The following is a 24,610-nucleotide window of genomic DNA, read 5'->3' on the forward strand; positions in this document are numbered from 1 at the left end:
ATGTCGTTGATGGATTATCCAACACAATCCTTTTGAAAGATGAGGATAGAAAAATGATAATGAAGACAGATGTAGTCCTCCCAGGATATGAGAAAGGTGGAATCCAAACTAGTCAAGAGTTTGTCTTAATATAGTTACAAAAAAATTATAATAAGACACAGAGACCAAAATAAAGCAGCTAAAACCATGCAAAGCAAATGTATTACAGTTTGTGAGAAAAGAGAAAACATTTTCATAATTATAGAAAAATAATTTCAGGAAATGATTGCCACACATGATGTTATTTAGGTACACATTTTCTTATTAAATCAAGATTTCTCTCTACTCTGAGTTTTCCTGAACACAATGAAATCATAAAATACAACTGAGTAAATCCCCCAATTAATGCCTCCAGGTAGCATTATATCATCTATTCCTGGATGAAGTAACTCAGATTTCAGTAATATGGCTATTTCCAGACCCTCTGTTGGTTTACAAGGAACTCAAGATTTATCTGTCTGCCAAGACCATTTTTTGAACATAAAGTATAAAAGGAGCTGTGGTGAGATGGTCCCTGTGTGAGGCATTCAGTCTCTTCTCAAGCTTGAAACTTATCATCTGTTTTCTGCCTACAGCTTCAGAGAGAGAAAAGGAGATGATAAGACAGGCAAACTACCCTTTGGAAAATTGTATACTGAAGGAAGGAAAAGCACAAGAGCAAAACATAGCTTTTGGTGGTTTACTGTTTGTCCCTCTGATGAAGGGTGCTATTAGAAAAGACATTGGACTCCACTGGTGTAAGATTCAGTCAACAAACGACAAGGACAGTGAATAGAGAAAATATTCTCTGAAAAATATATGAAGTGTGAAGAATTACTTTTCTTCAAACTTCAGAAGAAGCAAAAGGTTTTATATTTAACATCACTATCATACTACAAGACCGTATTGAGGAAATAAGATAAAATCAACTGATATCTTTTCATCGTGCGTGTCCTGCTTGGGAGTGTTATTTGCCTGATTCTGTCACTTCATCGTAACACTAACCATGTTTAATGACGAAGTCATGCATTCATGTCTCATTTTAGTGTTGGGTACCTCCTTCGGTATAGTACTTACCAAGCGATTGCATATTCAGAATTCAAAACAAGTTTCTGTCTGTACGTGACAATGTTATACGTAAAAGGAAGGCCTGGGTTAATGACGTGACCTATCCAAGATTACAACCAGCTCCGCTTGGTGATTCAGACTGTATCGGCCCCTATTCATCTTGCGACATCTTCACCGTACATCCACAGATCACCAAGTGGAGGAAGAAAAGAGGTTCCTTTTCTGGAACATGTTCTCTCAAAAGCATTATTTTCTAAATGGAAATATTTATCAATCATTGAAATTTTTAATGTACTGTGGTAGGTTGACCTTGGCTGGCTGCCAGACCTTCACCCAGCTTCTTTCACAGTCCCCCTCCTCAAGAGTATGGAATGGAAGAAAGATGGAAAAGCTCTTGAGTTGAGATAAAGAGAGGGAGACTGCTTACCAGTTACCGTCACAGGCAAAACAGACTTAACTTGAAAATTAATTTCATTTATTGCATATTAAAATGCAGTCAGATGGATAGAAACAAAGACAGAACCTTAAACACCTTTCTCCTCTCCCACCCCTTCTTCCCAGACTCAACTTCACTCCACCATTCCCAACTCCTCAACCTCCTCCCAGCATGAATTGTGTAGGGATATGAGGAACTAGGGATTCTGGAGCCTCAATCTTCAGTAAGCTCTGTATCATAAAATTCCTTCCATGTTGTTCACAGTTGTGTACTTCTACCTCACAGTCATGAGGAATGTTTTACTACTTATATGTGAACAGGTGTAAGAAAAACATGTAATGTTTTAAAATAATCAGAATATCAAAACCAAAATGAAGGTACACTACAGTGTAAATACCAAGCTCTCTGAAAGCCACCAATGTAGACCGGGTTTAGCATATTTTGCTCTGCAGACATAATAAATAGAAAAATACATGAGTAAAGGTCTGACCTTACTGAAGCAAATGACAGATGCTCTGATTTAAGTGGAGCCATTTTCACACATTATTATTCCATAGCAAACTTTTATCATCAATGTGGTTTGTGTGCACGTATGCATATTTATGATTCTCTCAAGTGATTCTGACTTAGACACATACCAGCTCAGCCCTATGAGTTTTGGTCATTGACCTCAATAGATCAGTTAGGTTTCTGACATGAAAATTCTTGTTGGAATTGCAAAATAGCTTAGGCTAGCAGCTTGGTAATAACTATTATTGCCAGATAATAGTATTCTTAAATGGAAAATATTGTTGCAAGAAACCTATTGTGTGCTCTCATATTTAGCTCTCAAAGCAGCTTGAGTTGATTCTGATATTGGAAACACCCGGTTTAAGTTGCAGAACTGCAAAATGAATGTAAAATTACAGGATTTATGTAATGTGTGTAATTGGTAGGCCAGTCTCGTGTAGTTCCCGTTTTATTTAGTGTAATCATTTAAACCATCTTGGTCATACTCTGTCATTCATCTGGAAGGGTTAAAATCTAAACTTTGAACTATTTATACTGACCATTTATCTTAGCTGAAATGCAGCAGTCTCTGGGTAAACAGCAATATAAAAATACTACATTTTTTCAGATAAGAAGTAGTAATGTATCCAACCAAAACTCGGAAGCATTGGCATGTTTGCCAAAGTTGTAAAATGATAAAGTGAGGAAGGTTAATACTTTTTTTTTTAATAAGAATAACACCATGACATTCCTAACAGACTTGTCACTATCAGAAAGGTGTATCAAGCCAACAATGTGGCACCTATAAATACTCTCATCTCTGTGTACCTTGAGGTATTGAGATTTGACCCAATGGTTAGAATACCACCAGTATAATTATTTCACGTTTCTCTCACCATATAAACTTATGCTGTGTTTAGTTTTCCATCTAAGTAATGAGAACTACTGGGTTTTTTTCAGAGGGTTGACATAATTGCAGGACAAGAAAGTAGTAATTCAAGAGACAGCATTTTGTTAATGTATTAAAAGTGATTGTAGGATTGGCCTAATGAAAATATTTGCAGAAAAAATGCTGCCAATAGGTGATTTCTTAAAAAAAAAAAAAAAAAGAAAGAAAAAAACCAAACCAAAATCTTATCAAAAGTATTTTCCGATCCTGCCATGCTTTGCCTCTCTTTGACTAAGCATTTGGCATACTTTGTAAGATGTTGTATTCGATACAGTTTCTACAATTACTACCAACCTCCTTAACCAATGTGAAGAGTGCCTTCCTGCCCCCCTCCCTCTGTTCTTGTGACGAGACTAACCTCAGCTGTGCAGGGGTTGGTGGCATTTGCATGTGGAAATGCACTAATATGGATGTTTTTCTTTGTGTGTGCATCCTTGCAGTGTTGTATACCAGGATGGATTTTATGGTGCAGACATTTATGTAAGTATTCATTGATGTGCATGCTGTCCTTGTACATTACCAGAGTCATTCTTTTTACAAGTTTGCTGCCTAGCTTGACTCTGTTTTGTCTATTTACCATCCCTTGCCTGTCAGAAAGAATTGAGAAGAATATCTCTCACATTGGAAGACCTTTCTGTTCATTACATCCATCATTGTTCAGTGGAGCTGAATTAACTCTTCAATCAAATACTGAATGAATGCAAAAAGATGTGAAAAATGTGTGTGCGTGTGTGGAGGGACGTCTCCCTGCAAAATTGAAGTTCAAAGAAAAAAGCAAAACAAAGCAGAAACATTCTCTGCAAATCCTCAAAAACTCATTTTCAAAAATTAGGGCAAGCTAAGTATTATTAATACCTGAAGTATGAAAATACTTTATGGAGAGATACAGATTTCCCAAATCCAGGCAATATTGGGTATACGTAAGTGCCGTGGTGATAGCAGAGTTTAGTTGCATAGTAAGTTTAAGATATGGCTATGTACTGTCTGCAATCTCAGTAGACTTCCATCTGCTCTTTTAAAATCCACTTGTTTCAATTTAAATTAAATGAGTAGAGACTGCACACAATATAAGAAGTGGTTATATTTGTTAGTAAGGATTTATAGCCCTGGATCCATCATTACCTACATCACTTTGTTGGTCACCAATTTCCTTTTAAATAATATTTTTCTAAGTTTCTTATCAAGACTGAAGTTTTTACCTTGAATGTATACAAAGAGGCTACTTAATCTAAGCATGTGGGAGGTTTCAGGTGGTTGAGGCTGAATTTCACTCTTACGAAATATTAATTCTTATACCCTATATTCACAGGCTCTTTTTTTTTTTTTTAATGTGTAGATGTAAACTATGTTGCTGATAATCTGGTAATCTTTCACATTTGTTATTATTTCGATAAAGCAATCTGGTCCTATCATCCTTATTTCACCAGACAACTTTCTCTAACCTACTTGTACTTCTGTTGTACTGTCTGTGTTGAGATATAAAGAGATGGATGAGTTGAAATTGGTATGAATATTAAAAATTCAATAGGTAATGATAGAAAACATTCCTTGTATTCATTACCAGCAATCTTTGAAAAGTAGTTCCAAGGGAATAAATTTTTTTTAAGTGAGTTTTCTATAAAGGAGGAAAACAATTTGAATTTATAGATGAAGTAGGTTTAGTTTTTCTGATAGGGGTAGAAAGAGGCTGATACTTATCTGAAAATTCATTTGTAAGTTTAAAAATAAAGTAGCATGGGTTAAATTTCTCTTATGTAATTACCTACTTAGTGACGTTATCAGCAGCATACTCTTAACAACACATGAGAGTCACCCAATTGCCCAAGGCTTACTTAAGTGTAGTATTCTGCTTTAATCTCACCTAAACACATTGCTGCTGAATTTTTGAGCTGTATAGGAGACATGGTACAATGTGGAATTTCTTCAAGTGTGGTTTCCAATTTTCATATTTCTTCAAACTGTCAGAAGAATGTGACATCCATTTTGCTCAGTTTACCAACGCAAAAATCTGAAAGGCAACAAGACATCTTTCTCAGGATTGCTAGAGGTGATAGCATAGGTGGCAACTAAATGGTAATGTAACAGTTCATCGTTTTGGAACCTACTGCTGCTGAAAAACAGGAATATCTCTTTTGGTGATTGACAATATTGTTTTTAGGTGGCCTCGTGCCCTCTCGCAGACTTTAACATTTTTTTTTCCAACGGAAAGTGACTTCAATGAGGAAGACACCAAAGAAATTGCTAATTCCTAGCATAGCCTCAATTTTCTTGTCTGGAATAGTCACGTGCAATAGAAAATGGAGTAACTATACTGGTGCATTGGTTTTTGCTTAGTTGCAGCCTTGTATTTCTGACTCTGTTTATTAGTTCTCTTAATGCAGTAGAATGTTTACCTTCAGAGCAGTTGACAGAATTAAAACACTCTTCTGGAAATCTGTTGAATTTTTTAATCATGTACAAAACTGCTTATTTTATGATTCATTTTTCTTCACATTTGTTCTTTCTCGTATATAAAACATTTTGCAGAGGAGGGAGAGAGAGAACTGGCATAAATCAAAAGAAACCTTACAATTCACAGTGTATTAGTTCTTAGTGTATTAGTTGCAGTGGACTGTTATTTATTAAATCCCAGTTGATTATTACATAGTTCTACTCAGCTTTTCATTTTAAGTGCAGACCTGAAGTTTTGTGGAAGAACAAATGTTTTTGGGAAAAAAAAAAAGAGAAAAATAAATTAAACAATATAGGTTTTAATAGCAGATTGGAGAGAAAGGAATCTTAAAAATACCACAGAAAGCAAAACAAAAGGAACACAATACTGAAAAGCCAGACTAAAAATACACATTAACAAGCATATCAAAGTGGGTTTCATTCTGATGTCATTGAGTACCAACAGTAATATGGACCGTACCAATCTTTTCATTACTAGCTATCAATCTAGCCTTCAATGGCTAGATTTTGTGGAAGGGAAGGAGGGAAGACACAGAAAGATACTGGTTGGGTGAAAACTGTAGAGTGAACCACGAATAGTAAATAGCTGGAGTTGCTTAATACCAGCCAGAGGAACAGAAGATAATACGAGTATAAAAATAGGTGGAAAGTACAGTCTAAAATGAAAAATCAACAGCTGTGATTCTAGATGTAATATAATATATTCTATATTTCATATAGTTCTATCTGAAATCTAATAATGCCTCTGAAATAGCTGAGCTATTGAATTCCTTTTTAAATGCACCTTTGAGTAGGAAAAATAAAGGAGATGATTAGGAAGTAAGGAAGACCTTTTAAAATTAAGTATTGATTCACTAAGAGAAAAAGTCATTAAAAGAGAATTAAGGTTGCCTGCCAGCAACTACAGAAGTTCCTAGATGAAGATTGACACCTGTGAAAATAAGAAAATATGGTCCACAAAATGAAGCAAAAATCCTAACAGCGTAGAAATATGCAGTTAGAATAATAGCTCTACACTATTGCTCTGCTTTATCTTAAATGTTACTTTTTTTTTTACCATTTTCATAAAGAGTGTTTCGAGAACATGTCAGCCTTCAATGCACACCTAAAATGTGGGAAGGCTAAGAAATATGAGAAACTTCCAAACCCCGTCATCACCAGCTTCAGAAGTCCCTTGCTAATACGGTTTAACCATGTACTTTAGTCAGTCTTGTTATTCACTGCAAGATTTTTTAACTTGTTCTCAGGATTCTGGACCTGGATACTGCAGCTGGTGAGAGTCCATGACAACAGACAAGTACATAGGTTTAAGATTTTTTCCTGAGCTGCTGATCAAAAATAAGGCCTCCTTTGTGATCAGGGGTATAGAATTTATCGGTAGCTACTGTCATCTCCTTTAGCTCAAAGGCAGGGTGATATTGAGGGTGGAGCACATATTTATTTCCCAAGGAAAAAGCAGATATAATTACCTAAGCAATGTTCCCTTGGTACTAGGTAGAAGTCCACTGATGCAATCAGATACCCTAAAAGGCACTATTCTAATGTGAAAAGCAAGGATGCAAAGTCTTTCCTTTAACAGCGAAAGATTTTTGTGTTTTGTAAGTGGAAGGATGTGCCATTTCCTATGACTCACAGAAACAGAATGAGAAATGGAGAAATGACTTTTCCAAGGGCAAAAGAGTCCCCAAGGAGCAGTGGATTGTTCCTCCTAGTGCTCTATGTGCTGGAACACACCATGATACCTTTTTAAAAGTCTTGAGATCTAGTGATGAAATGTCTTTTCATCTCTCTGATCTTTACTTGTGATATAAAAACTACATTAAAAAAAAAGAAAAAAAGCTAGATCACTCCTGGTCATTGTACTTGGTTGGAATTCATACAGGTGGTGTCAGTTTGGAAGCATCACCGAGAGCTTCTCTGAGGCAACAGATACCTCTCTCTGGGAGCATAATATAGAAATAACATGAACCTTTCACGTAGGCCTGTCCCAGAAGTTGAGCCAACACAAAGAAGTGATGGATATTATATTTTAAATTCTCCCAAAGTTTTATACCATGTGCAGAACAAATACTGTCTAAACCTCAGTATCTTATGAATGAGGGAAGAGGAAATTACTACTAATATTTTCTATAGTTTGCCGGACTGGCTGTAATTCATGCAATTTTTAATCCCATTTCTCTGCTTTGGCTAATAAGGCAGATATAATTCTCAATAGTAGAGAAGGTTTTGAACCTGAATTAATTTATGTGCACAAATACTTTGCGATCCTTTGGTGAAAGGAGGTATAGGAAGTAAAAATTGAGGAAAAATAATTCTTAATATTCACATAGGGTATTAAATATGTTAGTAATAGGCAAAACTAATGAAAAAAATACCCATCTTTCAGAGTCACTCAGTTTTTCTGTATCTACAATAAACACTGTCAATATATCTGAGATAAAGATAAAAAGTAATTTAGGTATTAGAGGAGGTGCACGCATGTATACATGGTAATCTGTAGATGCGCATTTGTATAGCTCATCTTTTGTGGAAATTATTCTTACTACAGATATACATGTTTTATTTAAAAATTCAGATGCATTTTATTTCCATTCATTTCCATTTTATTGTATCTTATCTAAAAATTCTGCAATTTCTTTCTAAAATGTATTCAGATTTCTCTGTAACAATTGGCTACTGATCTTCCACGGATCCCACTGCTCTTTCTCAATTTGCCAGAGCCCCAGAGATGTATAAAACATCGAAAGGAAAATTTTAATGAGTGACTTCGGGGAATTTGGCTAAATTCCTTCCTTAGATCCTTCTTTCCATTCTTCTTTCCTTACTCATTCATTACACTTCTGCTTCTTTATAGAGCAGTATTGCAGGAGCCTGTGTATGGCAATAAGTTACCGGAGGTATGACATGCTGACTGATGGAAAAAACCTTATTTTGCTGAATGTAGACTCTTGTAAACTCTTACTAATACTCAAATAATTATGTGAGAAAATAGATTCTGAGTGTATAAATGATAAGAACAGGCTACCAGTTGCATTTTATTTTCTAGATTATATCACAAAATCACAGATTTTCTTTATGTCCCATGAAATACAACCATGACTGTTCTTAAGTGTCCCATTCAGTGTTTTATACCAGTGAGATATATCTCCATATTTGGACTGCAAATATATTGATTCTATACTTAATTTTTTAAGGCAACTTAAGCTGCTGTAGCATTATGTTATTGTTCTTTTGGAAGTAGCAAATATGGGAGCACAGATAAGGCAGTAGAATTTATTATTTCAACTCAATTTTTAAAATAATTTAAAGCTTAACAGTCAGATACATTCTGTTTGAATGTACCTAATGAGGGGGTAAAAAAGCATTCCTAAAACATTCCTAAAACACAGGAACTGAAAACTGTTCTGTATTATTATGCAATTGTTACATAATTTTGTTCTAAATATTTTATTTTGCAATCTAGTCTAAGGCATGAAGATACATATTTAATATATTACTCAAGACATTTATATGCAGTGAATGTTACCAGGGATTCTTCATCTAAGATACCAGCCAAGTTCAAAATTAGAGAAAAATTGCAGAGTAGAACTTTTCACAGAATTTTAGAGTTCAGGGGTTTGAATCAGATTCCCACCCTGATTCCCAGTAGAAAGTGTACCTTCAAGTATTTTGCTGTTGCAATGTTAAATCATCTGATGTAATTGAAGTAAAAGAATACGAAAATTTAGTACCGCACTAAAACTGCAAAACATGAACTCCATAAAAATAATTTGCTTAATAATGTTTTTACGTGTGACTATATGATAACTTATGTTAAAAATGTGAAATCATGACATGGCAGGGAATTATGGACTGGTAGGGAATTATGATTTCCGGATAACCAAATGCATTCTGCATTTCAAATCTCCAAAGAATTCAGGCAAATTCAATAACTTTGCTCTTTTTTTTTTAATTTTTATTGCTTTAGACTCAGTCTTTCCACAACTTTCACAATCCAAAGCATCTTAATGAAGTTCAAAGTTGAGCTTCATTGTTCAGCAGCAATTCTTTGATGAACGCAAATCAAAATGTAGAAATAAAAGGAATGTAAGACTTAGATTTAGGGAGCAAGAAAGGATCCATCTTCACATGCTGACCAGTTTTTAGTGATAGTTAAATAAATGAAAGAAAACCAATCCTCACAGCACCTACTATCTGCAGATTCAAGACCAGCCAGTATGTGATTAGCCTGTCTCATTTTTGTCTGATTAAGAACATTGAGATATTGATACTTCTCGTGGTGACCCATTCGCTATTCTCTACTGCGATGGGAGTCGTTATGTGCATAGGTGGACTGAAATTAAGTGGCTTTCACATTTAAATAAGGACTTTTAGAAACGGACTACAGGACAAGCGAAGGAGTCGTGCATGTGGCGAACAGAATCACGTCATACTGTAGAATGACTTGCTGTCTGCCACGAGTTCTTAGGACTGGATCGTGAAAACAGGTTTAATATCTTCTTTCTACTTTTACCATTTGTATACCCTCATATCAGCACTTATGAGAAAAAAAAAAAAAAGGAACAAGATGTTATATTTAGCACTCACAAAACCAGGAGGGGAGAACAGGTACATTTCTATAATCTCTCACCTTTCTCCTTGTAGCAGAAGCCAGACCAAGTGTGCAGCTTGCATTATCATCTCTCAGCCTCACTGTTTCCTGGCTCAGTTTGCACTTGGTGACATTATTTGACATCTCATTGCCTGTATGCACATACCTGCAAGCAATATCTGCCTATTATACATTTTTGACAGTAATAGCCTTCTATTGGTTTATAAAAATCAAATGTTCTGAAATGAGAAAGTATTTCGTCTCAATGCTTCCATGCTTGCGCAGAGAAGCAGCTTGCTGCAAAAGAGAGAGAATATCTGGGATTATGAAAGCACCTGCCTTCTTCCAGTGGTTGTGTGACACAATTGCTGCTGGCAGGGAGCTGACCAGGAGTGGGGAGGCAAATGTACTATTCTCTGTGTGAGCACTTGAAAAAATCAGAAAGGATGTTCCTGAAGTAAGTTGACAATTCAAAGCCCGGAGTTTCTAATGAGCTGTCAGTATATGTAAAACATATGTTTATTCTTAGGGTGCTGTGACGTTATCAGCTGAATGATTGATTTCCAAAACCAACCTGCCTCAAGTCTTCAAACCAAGAAAAGTTTACGCGTGTAAGGGATGAGAGTGATTCCACCAAGTAGAGCAGTAGAAGGGGAACTCGCTTGTAAAAGTAGTTGAAATTGCTTTTGTGAAGAATTGATTTTTATTTATAAAAGCAAAATAAAAAACACACAAAAGTTGCTGCAGTAAAAACATACTGCTGTTACAGGAAAGGTTGACACATCGTAGCCTATTCTTCATGCTTCAGCTTAACATCTAGTGTGAATGCAGCCTTCCAAAAAAAAAAAAAGAAAAAAATCAATCATTTAAAGTGAACACTTTAGCAAAAGAGTGAATTTTATCCAAAGCTGACTGATATAATTCTTTCCTATTCAACTGTTTAAGGCGGGGGAAGGTGGGAAAGGAAATACAAAAGTCCCCTGTCCCAGAGGATTATGGGGTGGTGAACCCTAATTGGGACGTAAATCGTGTTTGTGTTATCTGTGGAGACTGGCCTCTGTTTGTTAATTGGCATGCTGAGATCATTTTGAAATGGTTGATATAACACCGTGGTCCATTGAACAGGAAGCTCTGCTGTTTTCACAGTTTGATAATCAATGCATCACTGCACACAATTCCTTTCAAATGTGTGTTTGTTTGTCCTGTTTGCTTAATTGAACAGCTGCAATTACTGTTACATACAACTGAATGTTAATTCATGGAAGAAGAGAATTTTCCTTCTTCATTATAATTTTATGTATAAATTGGAAACCTATGTAACATTAAGTGTTAATTCAGTGCACAAATTCATAGGTTTAATCAGCCAGACATGATAAATCGTATTTTGTACAAAAAATAATTGATTATTAGCTGAGTTTTTAAGTTCAAAGTTGCTCTGTGAATCTGCATACACCTCATTCATAAGAGCAACTGGTACTTGGAAACTTGTGGAAGAATACAGTATTGCCTTGTAAAAAAGCTGATGTTGATGAATATAGTTCATTGCTTTCTCCTGATCTCTGGGACAAATCTTAACAAGTACAAGTTTGTGGTGATAAATTTTGCTTAACAATTCACTGAAATATTTCCTATCTATTTAACCCCTTAACTGAACTTAGAGCATGACAGTACTCTTTCAGTTGTCGCTAAATTTTGCAAAATGTTATTTAAGGTGCTGTGGCAAGCCAGTTAGAGCATGAGTTTGTGTTTCAGGGTGGTTATGCTGCCTACCGGTATGCCCAGCCTGCCACTGCCACTGCAGCTGCCTACAGTGACAGGTAAGACCTCATTTACTGCTAATAAATATTTGACCAGTGGAAGTTGAAGATGATTCTATAAATTTGCCTTGTTGAAGTCTCATAACTGTCTTGTTGCTCTGCAGATAATTGTGATATCTAAAGCAGGCTGGTTTATTATAATCCATGAATAGCCATAAATTGAGAGATTTTAGACCTTAATTGAGAATCAGGCATGAGATGTGCGCATTCCCGAGCTGTACATCATGCAGTTAACGTCTGTGACCCTTGTACAATGTAGATAAATATATGTACAGCTTCATGATGGTCTGCTACTAAAGATCATTATTCGTCTTAGGAGTATTATTTCAGTTGATTTAGAACCTGAACCTCTTGAGTGCCCTCAATTCTCATTGACATTGTTTTAGTCAGTGGAAATTGAGAATGAATTGTGTCTAAGCTTGAACTGTCCAAGGCAAAACAACATTTTTTCCATTTGCTTTCTTTCCAGACATTTGATTTTTTGAAATATTGGAAAGAATTCAGCTATTATTCCTTTATTCTAGATTTTTATCCTCAAAATGTAAACCACATTTGGTCGAAATAATACCAGGAATAAAAGATTATTAAAATCTGCATAAGAGAAGCATGCAAAGACTTAACTTCTGTAAACTAAAAGCAACATCACATAAATTAACTTGTCTTCTTGCAAGATGAATATTGGGACCCCTTTGAAGTCAACGTCTAAATTGCTGTTGACTTCAGTAGGAATAGGATTTTGTCAAATTGCATAAAATTAAGTCTTTGCAGTGTGTGGACATGATTTTGTAATTAAAAGAAATAATATTCTATGTTTTCTTCACAAACAGTATCCTCAAAATCTATGCTCTCTTTAATACTTCTCAAGTTCTTGAATAGTGTATAGTCGTAAAGGGAGGGTGTGTATTGTGAAAGACAGATACATGCATGTATTTTGCTTCACAATAACAGTGAGAAGTAAGGTCACACTTCTCAATTCCTGATTTAAGAAAATTTTCCCTTGGAATCACGGAGATAATTTCTTAAGTCTTCAATATGTACTGAAAATTTTCTTTGGATGCTAAATTAGACATTGTTATAAATGTTTCTGTTTCTTAAAGAAATCAACAGATTACGCAAATGCAGTGAACTATTTCTTAGATTGAAGTGCTGTTCATGGATTCTGTATTTTTAGAATAAAGTACCATGGTATGAATGTTACAATGCTATGCATGCATATTTGCCTTTCAAATGCTTATTCTGGGTAATGAAGATATATTTCTTTAAAGTTATGTGAATAAAATAATTTGCATGTGTGGCTGAGGCATGCTGTGTCAGACAGGTAAGCAAGTTACTTTCTATTAATTTTGGATCAGTAATATAAACTAGATACTGCTGTGTGCACTTTGTTCGCGATGTACTGGTTCTACTTAGGGTAACCTATGAAGGTGAAGTGCTACTCAGTAGTTTCATTTCATTTCCACAAAGGTGTGTTAGCATGTAGCAGCTCTAGTATTTTTCTGAGAGCTAATAATGCAAAGCAATCCCTGCTTCTAAAAACTTATTAAACAGAAAGGACAAAATTACAGATAACCTCCTGGGGTCAGTCATTTTTTGCCAGACATCGTTCAGATGTCCCTGGATCATTTTATAGGGTGTTTATTCCTATGCACAGGTGAATTTCTGAAAACCTCTACATTACATAGAGAAACTGATCAGTACCAAGATGACTTTTAAATGCTTTAATTATGAATTAATGTAACTTCTCCTAAAACAAGTCAAATGCTGTAAGATAAAACATTAGTTGGTCAAATGTTCTGCTATGGGTAGAGAGTCAACGTCATTAAGTGTTATGCTGACAAAAAAAGTAAAGGATTTGTCTAAGAATATAGTGCTCTTAAATGCTGTGAAGGAAACTTGAGATGGCATCAGTATTAATGCAGTCGTTACAACCCTTAATTATTTTTTGGAAAAAATGTCTAATTTTCAGATACACTTCGTGTGTAATTAGAATTGTAATCACCTGTCTTTGCTTGCATAATTTTAAATATCTTCAATGAATTTTATCTCTTTTGGATTCTTTTTAATATATCTTCTCTTTTTTAATGTGGTTAACTCTCATCTTCGATCTTCTTCCCCCAAATGAATATGGTTTCTTGTCTTAATTAGAAATATTGCAACTGAATTTCTGTAGAGGAGAAGCCTAAAACTAACATAGAGAACAAAACAACAATTTGCTCAAACATTTCTTTGCATATGGGAAGCTATGTGCAAACAGGGATACCTCTGATTACTCACAACTACAATTTGCTTAATTTGATTAACCTTTCATTCATTTTTGAATGATTTAGCAAATTTTGTGAATTATTAATATTGAAAGTGCTGAAACATAATTCAGCGCAACTGCTTGTATCTTTACTTCTTAATGTAAAAATCATCTGCTGTCCTCTGACGGTACTGAAGATTCCATATCTCCCTATAACTACTCTTATTTAGTGTTGATTTCAGCCCCTATTTAATTTGATTACACATGAAATATATTTACTGTTTATGTCTAATCAATGCCCAGAAAAATGAAGTGAGAACCAGTGAATATGTACTATTGAAGCAGTGACATATCATGAAAATACTACTTCATATGAATTTAAAAAATAAAAAAAAAGTTGGGTTTTTTTTCTATCACAGCCTATACACATGATGAATGGCAATGTTCCATATTTGACATGCTGCTTAAATCAGGAGATGGAAAGAGGAAGTCTTTAGATTGGAGACATGTTTTGGTAAATTAAAAATAAAGGTTAACCAAAAGACTTGGGACTTCAGGATCAATACACCAAGTCAATGGATAATGATCACTGTAAGAAAGCTCTATTGTGAAGAAATGGAATGGTATCCTTGTTTGTCACAGCTGGAAATACTGCTGGAAGGCAATGAACAGATATTTAGGGGAGAATGAGGTGGCAAGGAAATCTCATGAAACAAATGAATGCAAACCCCTAAGTATTTGTTAAGACAAATCATATACTAAAAACCCTTTCCCAACTGAGGTAGATCTTGCAGATTTCTCCAGTCGTTTCTTAGGATTGCAAAAGAAAAACAACAAAACAAATGAAAAGGTATATTTTGTTTTATTTATGAAGCAATATAATCACTGAATACAACTTCAAAAAAATCTAGAATTTAATTTTTATACTGTGTGATCTGTCATCCGCATAAATTGCACCTAAAGATTTGAAGCTCTTTGCAAAAGTGGATTAAAAAATCATGCTTAACTTTCCAATATTTAAAATAGTTCTGATAAATATTCCAATTCTTATAACTGAAAACAGGGGACCTACTGATCTATGTATGTTCTTCAATATTCTGGCACTTTGCTTTCCAAACTCTTTAAGCTGAGAGCATTTGGAAAAATAATTGTAAGGATGTGCAAAAGGCACTAAATCAGATCTCAATAAAATGTTTGTAGAGCTTTTATTCAGCTTTCATGTAATAGTTTTTAAAATAAAGACAAAAACATAGCTGTTAGATTTCTGTCCAAGCCTGAAGTAAGAGAAACTAGCAAAGTCATCAAGTTTTATATTGAAGAGGTAGAAGAAGTCAAAGCATGGCAGTGGGGCGTATTGTCATTTTGTCATTGCATGTTCACTTGATGTTGCTAGTATGTCTGTAATGCTGTACTGGATTTGACAGATCCATCACATAGCTCAGTGAATGGCTTGCTTGAATTAAGCCTATGGGCAGTCTGATTCAATTGATTGGCTATTGGTTTTGTGTTTTATGATTTGATTATTGCATCTTTGATCAGAGTAAGAAAATGTTTTTTTTTTCTTGCGTATTAATTTTGTCAGCAATATTTATGGAAGTGTATATGGTAGTATAATAAATCAAAACCCCAATAATAGTAAACTAGCCTTCTCTGAAAGGCAGAGGCATTTTGCTTGTACTGCTTGCTAACCCTGTTATACTTAATAATGACAATTATGTGTGTTTATATATGTATGATTGTGTATTCATATATACACACACGTTCCCCATCCATCACCCACCCACAAACACACATGCACATACATGCACACACACCCCTACACCTGTACAGAGGTATTTTGCTCTGAACCTAATTCACTTTTTCTAATACAGTCTCTAATTTAAATCTCACTGCAAACAAAGGGAAGATTCCCATTGATGACTTTGTTGTCTGGATTAGATCCCTCATCACTGGAAGCTGACATATTTTATTTTTTTGTTTCACTAATCCTTTTTACAAACAAAAAAGGCATATTCCAAAGTATTTTGCACATAACATTTTGTAGTACAAAATAATTATTTATTTATTCATTTGTTTTGTTCCCCCACTATCATGTGGGGTTGTTACATGTTCTGTGGTCATACATAGGATTTTGTATGAAATTTGAGACAGAAGATTTTGTCATATGGAAGTTGTGTATCTTCCACATCTGAAATCTTAAAATCCCAGCATTCTAATAGTGTACACTTTTAACATACCTGTGTGGAGTATTCATTTTTGTGAAAGTACTAGTGTCTACAGAGGTATAATTAATATATTTTCCAGTTTTCTTTTGGCAAGTAGTTGAGAATAATGCTTGATATTTTTTGTCAGATTATCCTAAAATAGAATAGGTACAAATTTGATTTAATTGGAAAAATGCATATTAAAGAATGAAAAATTAGCATGAAGAACAAAAATACACAAAATATAAAATATGACCTTCTGTAGATGGAGGTGATTTTTTAATATATATATATTGTAGACTTTAAGTTCTTCTATTTTGTGAGTAAACAATGAAAACCACTATAGTTTTATTCAAATTATTTTATCTTATTGAAGATCGTACTAGTGATATATACAAAAAATGAAGGTTTTGAGAACATATAAAATACAATAGCATCTTCAGTCAGAATTTAATTTTCCATTAAATAATTTTGCAGAAGGATAAATATTTTAAAATATAATACTTCACTAATTTCATGATCATAGTTTTTGAGAAAAAAGGGCTGCTATACACAGTTTTAATTTCTAAAGTAATCGGGTTGGAAGAGGAAAAAGAATAGGTTATAGTGATAGCTTTAGTCTTCTGCTCCCAGCTGGAACCTTCAAATCTTTTCGAATTTTGCTATACAAGTTGAATCTTGAGAAATTGAGAAGTTTGGGGAAAAGATACATAAGCAAGAACTGTGTAGCCCATATCTTGAGCTACTCAAATTTTGAGAATGGAAAGAATCAGATAGCATCTTGACCAGGTACAAAGGTTGTGTTGTAACAGCAATAATAGAGCATATAATTAACCCTTTTCTTCTTCAGATACTTAGGTTTGATGTGGTGATGTTTGATTGGTCTATTTTTTTCTGGTTATTGTGCGTGGTAGCTAGAGCTTGTTTATTCCCTAATACTGCAAATAAAAATCAAATCATTCACTTTGCTGTTAGAGAGAGGTAATGGATTTGGACATCTACCTTATTAGGCTTGTATGTCTTTATGTCTGCATCTGATCTGTGGCAAACTAGAGGATCACTGGCTTCATGTTAATATTTCATAATCCATATTCATCACTCAGATCAGTTTTGGGAAGGACTGGAGTATATGACTCATGTTATAGCCATAACAGTACCTTTTAGTGAAGGAATTAGAAAGTAAAAGTGGATGATTACGAATAAAGAGAATGTAGTAGAAAAAAAATAATCAAATATTTTAAAATATTATTAACAGAAAGTTTCATGTACAGCAATTTGAAAGGAATTTCCTGAAATAAAACTGTATTGCACAGAGTACTTTCTAATGATTGAAACTTCATTCATTCTAAAATATTGCAGATATACTGCTTTTTGGGGGAGACACAGGGAGTCATATTAATGTAAGAAAACATGGCAAACAATTACATTTCATTAAAATATAATCTCCTACCAATTCTAGAAGCTACTTTATATACTTTGATGTTTTAATACATTCCTTTAATATTTGGTAGAATTAACATGTTTTCTGATACTTCGAAGGCTTGATTCACCTGCGTGTAATATCAGTATTCGTGTAACATCAGTGTAACTCTTAAAACTGCTCTAGTATTTCAAATCTGAGGTAATATAGTAGTGAAAAAGCTTAGAGTTCCTGGCCCAGAATGATGGTAAACACCAATTATGAACGTTTATCATGTTAGAGCTTGTGTTCTTCATACCCTGCTTCTAATTCTCTTTCCTGTAATTTCCATTCTCCTTCATTGTAATGTCAAGGGATATTTTCAGAATCCCCACAGACAAGGAAAGGCTTGACTATTGCTGTAAGTTCTGGTTTGTCATCTATGCTGGAAATGAGAGATAAGGTAGAGGAACACCTGGATTTCCATACCTGGCTTCCTAAATTGCTCCAAGTTTAAAGATGCTGAGTACTTTTACTGCTTCTTGGACATACTGGGAGCTGTTAAATGCTTTTCGTTTTCCAAAAAAAAGTCAGTGCACCTGTTCTGACATTTACATATTAATGTCAATGTACTTGCTTTCTTTTTGTTTAATATATCTAGCCTACAATCAGGCTATATAGCACGAGTTTAACTTGTGAGTTTCTTAATTTAAAAGAAAAGTTCATAGTAAATAGCTTTGATTATAAATCTATTCATTTGATGCATTTTCATGCATGCTTTTCCTCTAAAAAGAGGAAAAGAAAAGGATTGGTTAACAGTTTTTAAAGTAGGAATTGTCTCTTTAATATTTCATATGGACTTCTTCACTCTTAGAGGATACTGAAAGAAAGTGTGACTTAAAAATTTTTAAGTGTGTTGTATTCAGCAGACTGGATAAATATGGAGTTAGGGAGCTACTAAAACATTGATTCCTAGTCCAACAGACCAAAACTGTTACAGTCTATTGGGTCAATGCCTGTGACATGATAGACCATAACAGTTCCTTTGGACATGTCAGTGTCTAATTATACACTTTTTAGTTTTCAGATCATTGACTTGATAGACCTCAAAGAGGCAGCTTAGAACATGCTATAACTATTGTCAACCCGAGTGCTTCCACTGTGGGTGCTTTAAAAGCAAGAAAGAATTAAGAGTATTGTGAATGAGCCTGAGAGAAGAGGAAGGAAAGAAATGTTATTGATAAAATACGGAATGAAGTGGTCACAGTCTCTATGGATTAGCCATGTAATTTGCAACGTGTTTTAGGCAAGGTGAGGAAGTATTAGAAGAACAAACTTCAAATAACTATGTAGATAAAATTAACAAAGAAGGAGGCAATTTACACTCTTGCATGTTTTTACTGTAGTTTCCCACCTCAAAGGAGTCTAGGGCATTTGATTCAGTATTTAAATGGAATTTTTTTTCATCTACCTTTGGGCTTGTCAACTTTCTAATACTCTAGGAACCCACCTGTGGCCAAACAGCAGTTTGTAAGACTACTGCACAGCAGGAATAGGAGTAGAAAGTTTGCCCATATATCCTAAAGAACAACTTTTTTTGTGAAAACTGCTATAGGATGTTTCATAGACATGCAGAAAAGAGCAAGGTCTTTGTGTAAACTAACATGTACCACCCTCCAAACTTCATTTTGTGTTTCTTGAATGAATTCTTAAATGATCCTGGCAAGGTTTTCATACATATGATATCTTAGTTATAATATGAAAAAATGATGTTGTCAAGTAATTTATAAAGTCGTTCAAACCTTAAAATAATTTAAAAGCAAAGAATCATTATTCATAATTGCTAAGGAAGTTTCTAATTAGACCTCTGTATATTAGAGGACTTTATTGTGGATAAAATGACGGCTACTAGTAAACCATAATAATAGTTATGAAATCAGAAACAAATAAATAAATGAAACATTGTTTTAAATATAGCATGATATACATAAAGAATAAATCACCCAACAAAATTAATATATATTATGTATTTTACTGGATAAAATACTGATTCCTTACACAAGGTGTACTTCAAAATGCTGTACTGTTTGTCCTAGAGAGAGTGAAAAATATGTCCAAAATATAGTAATAAACGCAATTTTCAAATATAAATTATAAACCTTCAAAAATAACCTTAATTTAGCAGTCCTGGATCATAATAACTTCAGTTTACATTGCTGACACAGAGCACTTCTCAAGTTACTTGATTTATTTAAGTGTGTAGAGTGTGTTAATCACAGTTAAAGGGAAATAATCTGAAAGCAGTTATGGCACTGAGATCAGTATGAATTCTGCTATTGATTGATGTGGTGCTCAGAATTTCACCTGTTAGTTTTAGGTTTCACTTTAAAATGTTAAGATTCATTTAAAAAATCATCTCTTTTCCTCTTGTAGTTAAATACACGTATTCATACTATGTATATTGTATCATTACTAATAGAAAAATTTACACTGTGTGTAATATATTATGTAATCATTCTTACGTAGAAAAATTCCACTGATACAGCAGGTAATATGAATTAGAACTAAGCATATTTGTATAGCTCTGATTTAAAAAATAAATACTCAGGAAATAAAATGTGTAGATTTAAAATGTAGGTGAAAGGGCTACAGGTTTTTCCACCGGTTTTGATGTAAGACATTGTCTAGCTTTTGGCAATATATTGAAACTAAGAGTATTTTTCACAACTACATGCTAAGTAGCAAAGTATAACACCAATTTGCTAGAAACTTTTCTTTATAAAGTCTTTGAGGGGCAGTGTGAGGAGAGAGGGGGAAAGTTCATATACAAGACCTTGCCATGGAAGAATTATATCTACACTGCATGCAGTATGGACACCATGCCATTTCCCAAACATGCTTTAGAGCATTAAAATTAGGCTATGCCAAAAGGAGTCTCATGGGATTTGAATGGGTTAGTTAGTTCAATAGCAGGGCTAAAAAAAGATGCCTGTCCATCTGCTGGGGAAAGCCTGATGTAAAAATGCAAATTAAAGCATCTTCTGTTGACTGTTTTTAGGTTTTTTTGTTTGTTTATTTTTTCTCTAAGTAGATGGAATAATAAGACATATCACTGGGAATGCACATTTCCATTAGTGTCCAGAAGAGTTAGGGATTTTTTTCTTCTTTTTCTTCCCCCTTCTCCCCCTTTTTTTAAGGTGTGCTTTTCACAAAAGAAATTAGTCTAAAAGTAAAATATGGTCATATCAGGTCAAACAAGTTACTGTTAGTGTGTTGAAGCTTGATACCACATGAATTACTTTCTATTTATAGCCTTATTCTTACTTCATTTAATATATCTTATAGGTATGGCTGTAAAGTTGTTTAGTTGTCTTTGTGTTGTGATTCAAATGCTCTGAATATGATAATGTACTTTAATCTTACAGTAATGGGAATATAAAGCACAATAATAGCAAAATCAACCTTCTTATTATAGTTATTATACTAATTTAGAAAGTTAAAATTCTTTGATAGCTTTGATATTTAAATTTAGGACAGCAGAAGGAGGCAGTTGGGAGGGCTTCATAAAATTATTTTAGAGGGAACCTCTGAAACTTTGTCTATACTTGAATACTACAGAAACTATTCAAGCAGCCAGTTGTCAGCTATGTTATAATTCATAGTGAAAAAAAAAACAAACCACACATTAGAGTCCTAACAAGAGCAATGAAGCCTTAGAGTTTAAAGCATGAAGAAAAAATAAAGTATCTTTAAAAATATAATGGAGAAATGTATAGATATACCACATAAAATGTTTCTGGGAAAAATCATTGCTGCACTATATAGTTAGCACCAGATCCCTGGAGAGTAAAATTTGGAATAGCTCCAGTGAAATCAGTGCTTTCAGTTAAGCTGCATCAATTTTAGCGGCTGAGGTTTTGATCCATGAGATCTAAATACTGACTGTATTTGTAAATCCCATGGTGATCTTACCAGAAAAAGACAACTGATGACATATAGTTTAAATCTTCCCATTGTAATTTCTGTTCAGTATTGTGTTTGCTTTCATCTTACTTTCCTGTGTTCTGGGGCTCTGCCCTGTTTTCAGCAGTTGCTGTGTTTTTTGGGAGGGGGGCCTGCACCTCTGTGTTGAGCAAAATTATTTCTCTCTAGTTTTGTGAAGTTAGTAAGCAAAGTCCAAGAATTCTGGTGTATGAAACGTAATTCTGTATGTTAGTGGATAATAATTTCAAGTTTTAAATTTCGTAGAGTTAGTGTGATTATTATTTTTAGGGAAGTCCTGATTTCTTAAAATCACCCTTGAGCTCTGTTATGGCTTCTATTTTATGGAAGCTCTGTGTTGCCAAGAAGAGGGACTAAAAACTTCTGGGAGTGCTGGGTGAAACTGGATGTGTGTTAAAATTTTCTTCTTAATCATGTGCTGTGTAAAATATAAATAGCGTTGAAAAGTTTGACTGTCACCCAGCCTTTTAGGGAGAGGACAGGACACAGAGAACACTTAGTAATTTGTCCCACATGCCCTACAAACATAGGTTCCTACACCCACCATGACCTCAGTGTATAAATTTCCCAGACGCAGCTGTGAGTACTTCTGTACATCTGAAGAATAGCGGGGCCAATGACCATAGGAGGAAACGTGGTAGTAGGTTGATGTTTTTTATAGGAATACGTAGTAGTGCAGAGAAAGACAGACAAGCATGTCCTTTCCTAGGTTGGGGTGACTATATGGAAACTTTCAGAGGGAACACTTAGAGTAATAGTCTATCTTGAAATTAGATTGGAATTGTGCTTTATGATGGTTAGATCCCCTAAGTCATAAAAAAGCTTCTGAGACCCATTCTCTGAATCGCTTCCTATCTTCCTGTTCCAGGTTCTGAATTTTCAAACTAATGGTAAAGTACCCAAATCATGTATGGGTCAGGCAAGAGCAGCGGTTAGGTCCATGCTGTACACCCTATCTCTGTTATAATTTCTGATCTTTCTGAGCTCCACTCTACTTTAAGTTGCCACTAACCTTTAAAATATAAAGTCTATTTAGATGTAGAAAATGTGACAACAGTTGTATATTTATGTGTAACTGAATTATCAGAGTTTCTGTATTTAAGAAAATTTTCACTTCATTTTCTCAGTGAGGAGAAATTCCCAACTTTCCACACATGAAGGAGCCTAAAGTTCAGTGTTGTATCAAAGATGATATAAAACAGAATTTCTCTCTCTGTTCTGGTATCTATGTGGCATTCCAGTAGCTGAGATCGTTGGTGTTAGTGTTTATGAGGATAGGAAACATTAAGGGAATTTTGGAAAAGTTTGAAGTCAAGTCATAAATGTTCATTAAACAGAAATGCTGTTAATACTCTAACTTAATTTTTCCTGATGGAGCATCTAAAATACATGCACACTAAGAGCTAATGAACCTCATTGGAATATCAGGTATCTCAAACTTGAAACTAACTCTCCGAATATGAAGATTAAAAGCAATTCAAAAAGAGAGTCAAGACTATTTAAACATGCTTACAGAAAAGATTTCTGTAGAAATAAAAGCTAAAAGTATTACATAGTAATTACAAATTGTTGACAAGTTTCTACTAAATTTAACATATATAGCCTTATCTAAGCTTAAATTCAGTGCTGATACACAGGTAGCTTCTGTATTAGGTCAGTATGCTGTAGAGTTAATGTATGGAAGCTTTTTCTGTACTACTTCAGCACAGTTAAGGTGACTTATGAGAAGCAAGACTGTAAAAGACAACTCTTACCAAGAAATGGATAGGTGCAACATTTTCGTAAGGGAAAGTACTGACAAAATATATTTATGAAATATCTTAGGCCTCTTAATTAACTTGTGGTAGTATAAACATGCTGAAGAAATTAAGCTAAGGTATTTAAAAAAAAATAAAAATAAAAATTGGACAGTCCAGGAAGCCTGATTTCTGTGAATACATAACATTTACTGAAGTCATTTGTAATCGGTAATATTTTTCACTAAATAATGTATATAATGAAAAACCTTAGTCAAGCTTCACTTAAATTTCTGTTCTTCGCTTGCTTAAATATTTTGGTTTAATACTCTATTTAAGTCTTAATTCAGTGGCTCGCTTCAGTTTAGAACAGGGTACCTTTAGTCAGGTGATAAAGTTGAACATGAAAATATTTTATTATGTTCTTTGGAGTTTGATACTGTAGAATATGGTTTTGATTCTCACAGCTGGACTTTTCCTGCCCACCTCATGCCATCACAAAAACTTCCAAACAATATTTGGTTTTATGATGCAAGCCCTGTCCTTGTCTAAATACAAATTATTAGTTTGTAATGACTGAAAGTCATTTCTTGGGGCATATGTGCTAATGTTGCTAATCAAGGATCTTGTAATAAAAGGTGTCCTACAATAAAAAATGCAGTAGGCATTGTAACCACATGTGCCTTGTGATGTAACACATCACAAGGCACATTGTTAACATGTAGAAAATCATGTTGGTTTTTTTCAAGCTACCCTGTGAAAAAGATGCTAAGATGGAAATGCTGACAGAGGGTAGTGAAAGACTCTTCACCTAAAGCTATTCTCCATTCTACCACAGATTGCATCTTTCTAGGACAGTTTACAAGAAGCAAAAATTCACATGTGGGGTTTCTTCACAGAAGTAGCTCTGTGTATTAAACAACCATAGCGAAGATAAGGCTTGGACTCCAGTGATTAAAGACTAAAAAAAAAAAAAATTAAATCCACTTTTATGCTATAGTGTAGCCCATTTTCACCAAACTAACAGCATCAAGGAGAGAGAAAGCAAGCACCTAATGTACTAGATATGCAAAAGACCTGCTGGGTAGAAATAGCAGGTGCTAAAACTGATAGGGAGGTTTATATCAGATCTGGGGCCTTCGAGGAATATATTTGTTAGGAGTCTGCCAAAGGGTCTATGGGGAACGGAGCAGAGGAAATTAGAATGT

The 24,610-nt window shown here is 34.4% G+C and overlaps 1 protein-coding gene across 8 annotated transcripts in view; it reads left to right on the top strand.

The window, feature by feature from the left end:
- RBFOX1 (RNA binding fox-1 homolog 1) overlaps positions 1–24,610 on the top strand; it is a 284,067-nt gene that overhangs the window by 242,189 nt on the left and 17,268 nt on the right. For 5 of the 8 annotated variants that reach the window (XM_086622420.1, XM_086622424.1, XM_086622427.1 and 2 more), the window contains 2 exons: positions 3,401–3,440; positions 11,755–11,819. In XM_086622420.1, the coding sequence (XP_086478546.1) occupies positions 3,401–3,440; positions 11,755–11,819 (105 nt within the window). Of the gene's footprint in view, positions 1–3,400; positions 3,441–8,265; positions 8,309–11,754; positions 11,820–24,610 lie in introns of all 8 variants that reach the window. The other 3 variants (XM_086622421.1, XM_086622425.1, XM_086622426.1) reach the window with 1 other exon arrangement.

Source organism: Tauraco erythrolophus, chromosome 17 (genome assembly GCF_009769465.1).
Source record: "Tauraco erythrolophus isolate bTauEry1 chromosome 17, bTauEry1.pri, whole genome shotgun sequence".
Classification (NCBI taxonomy): Eukaryota; Metazoa; Chordata; class Aves; order Musophagiformes; family Musophagidae; genus Tauraco; species Tauraco erythrolophus.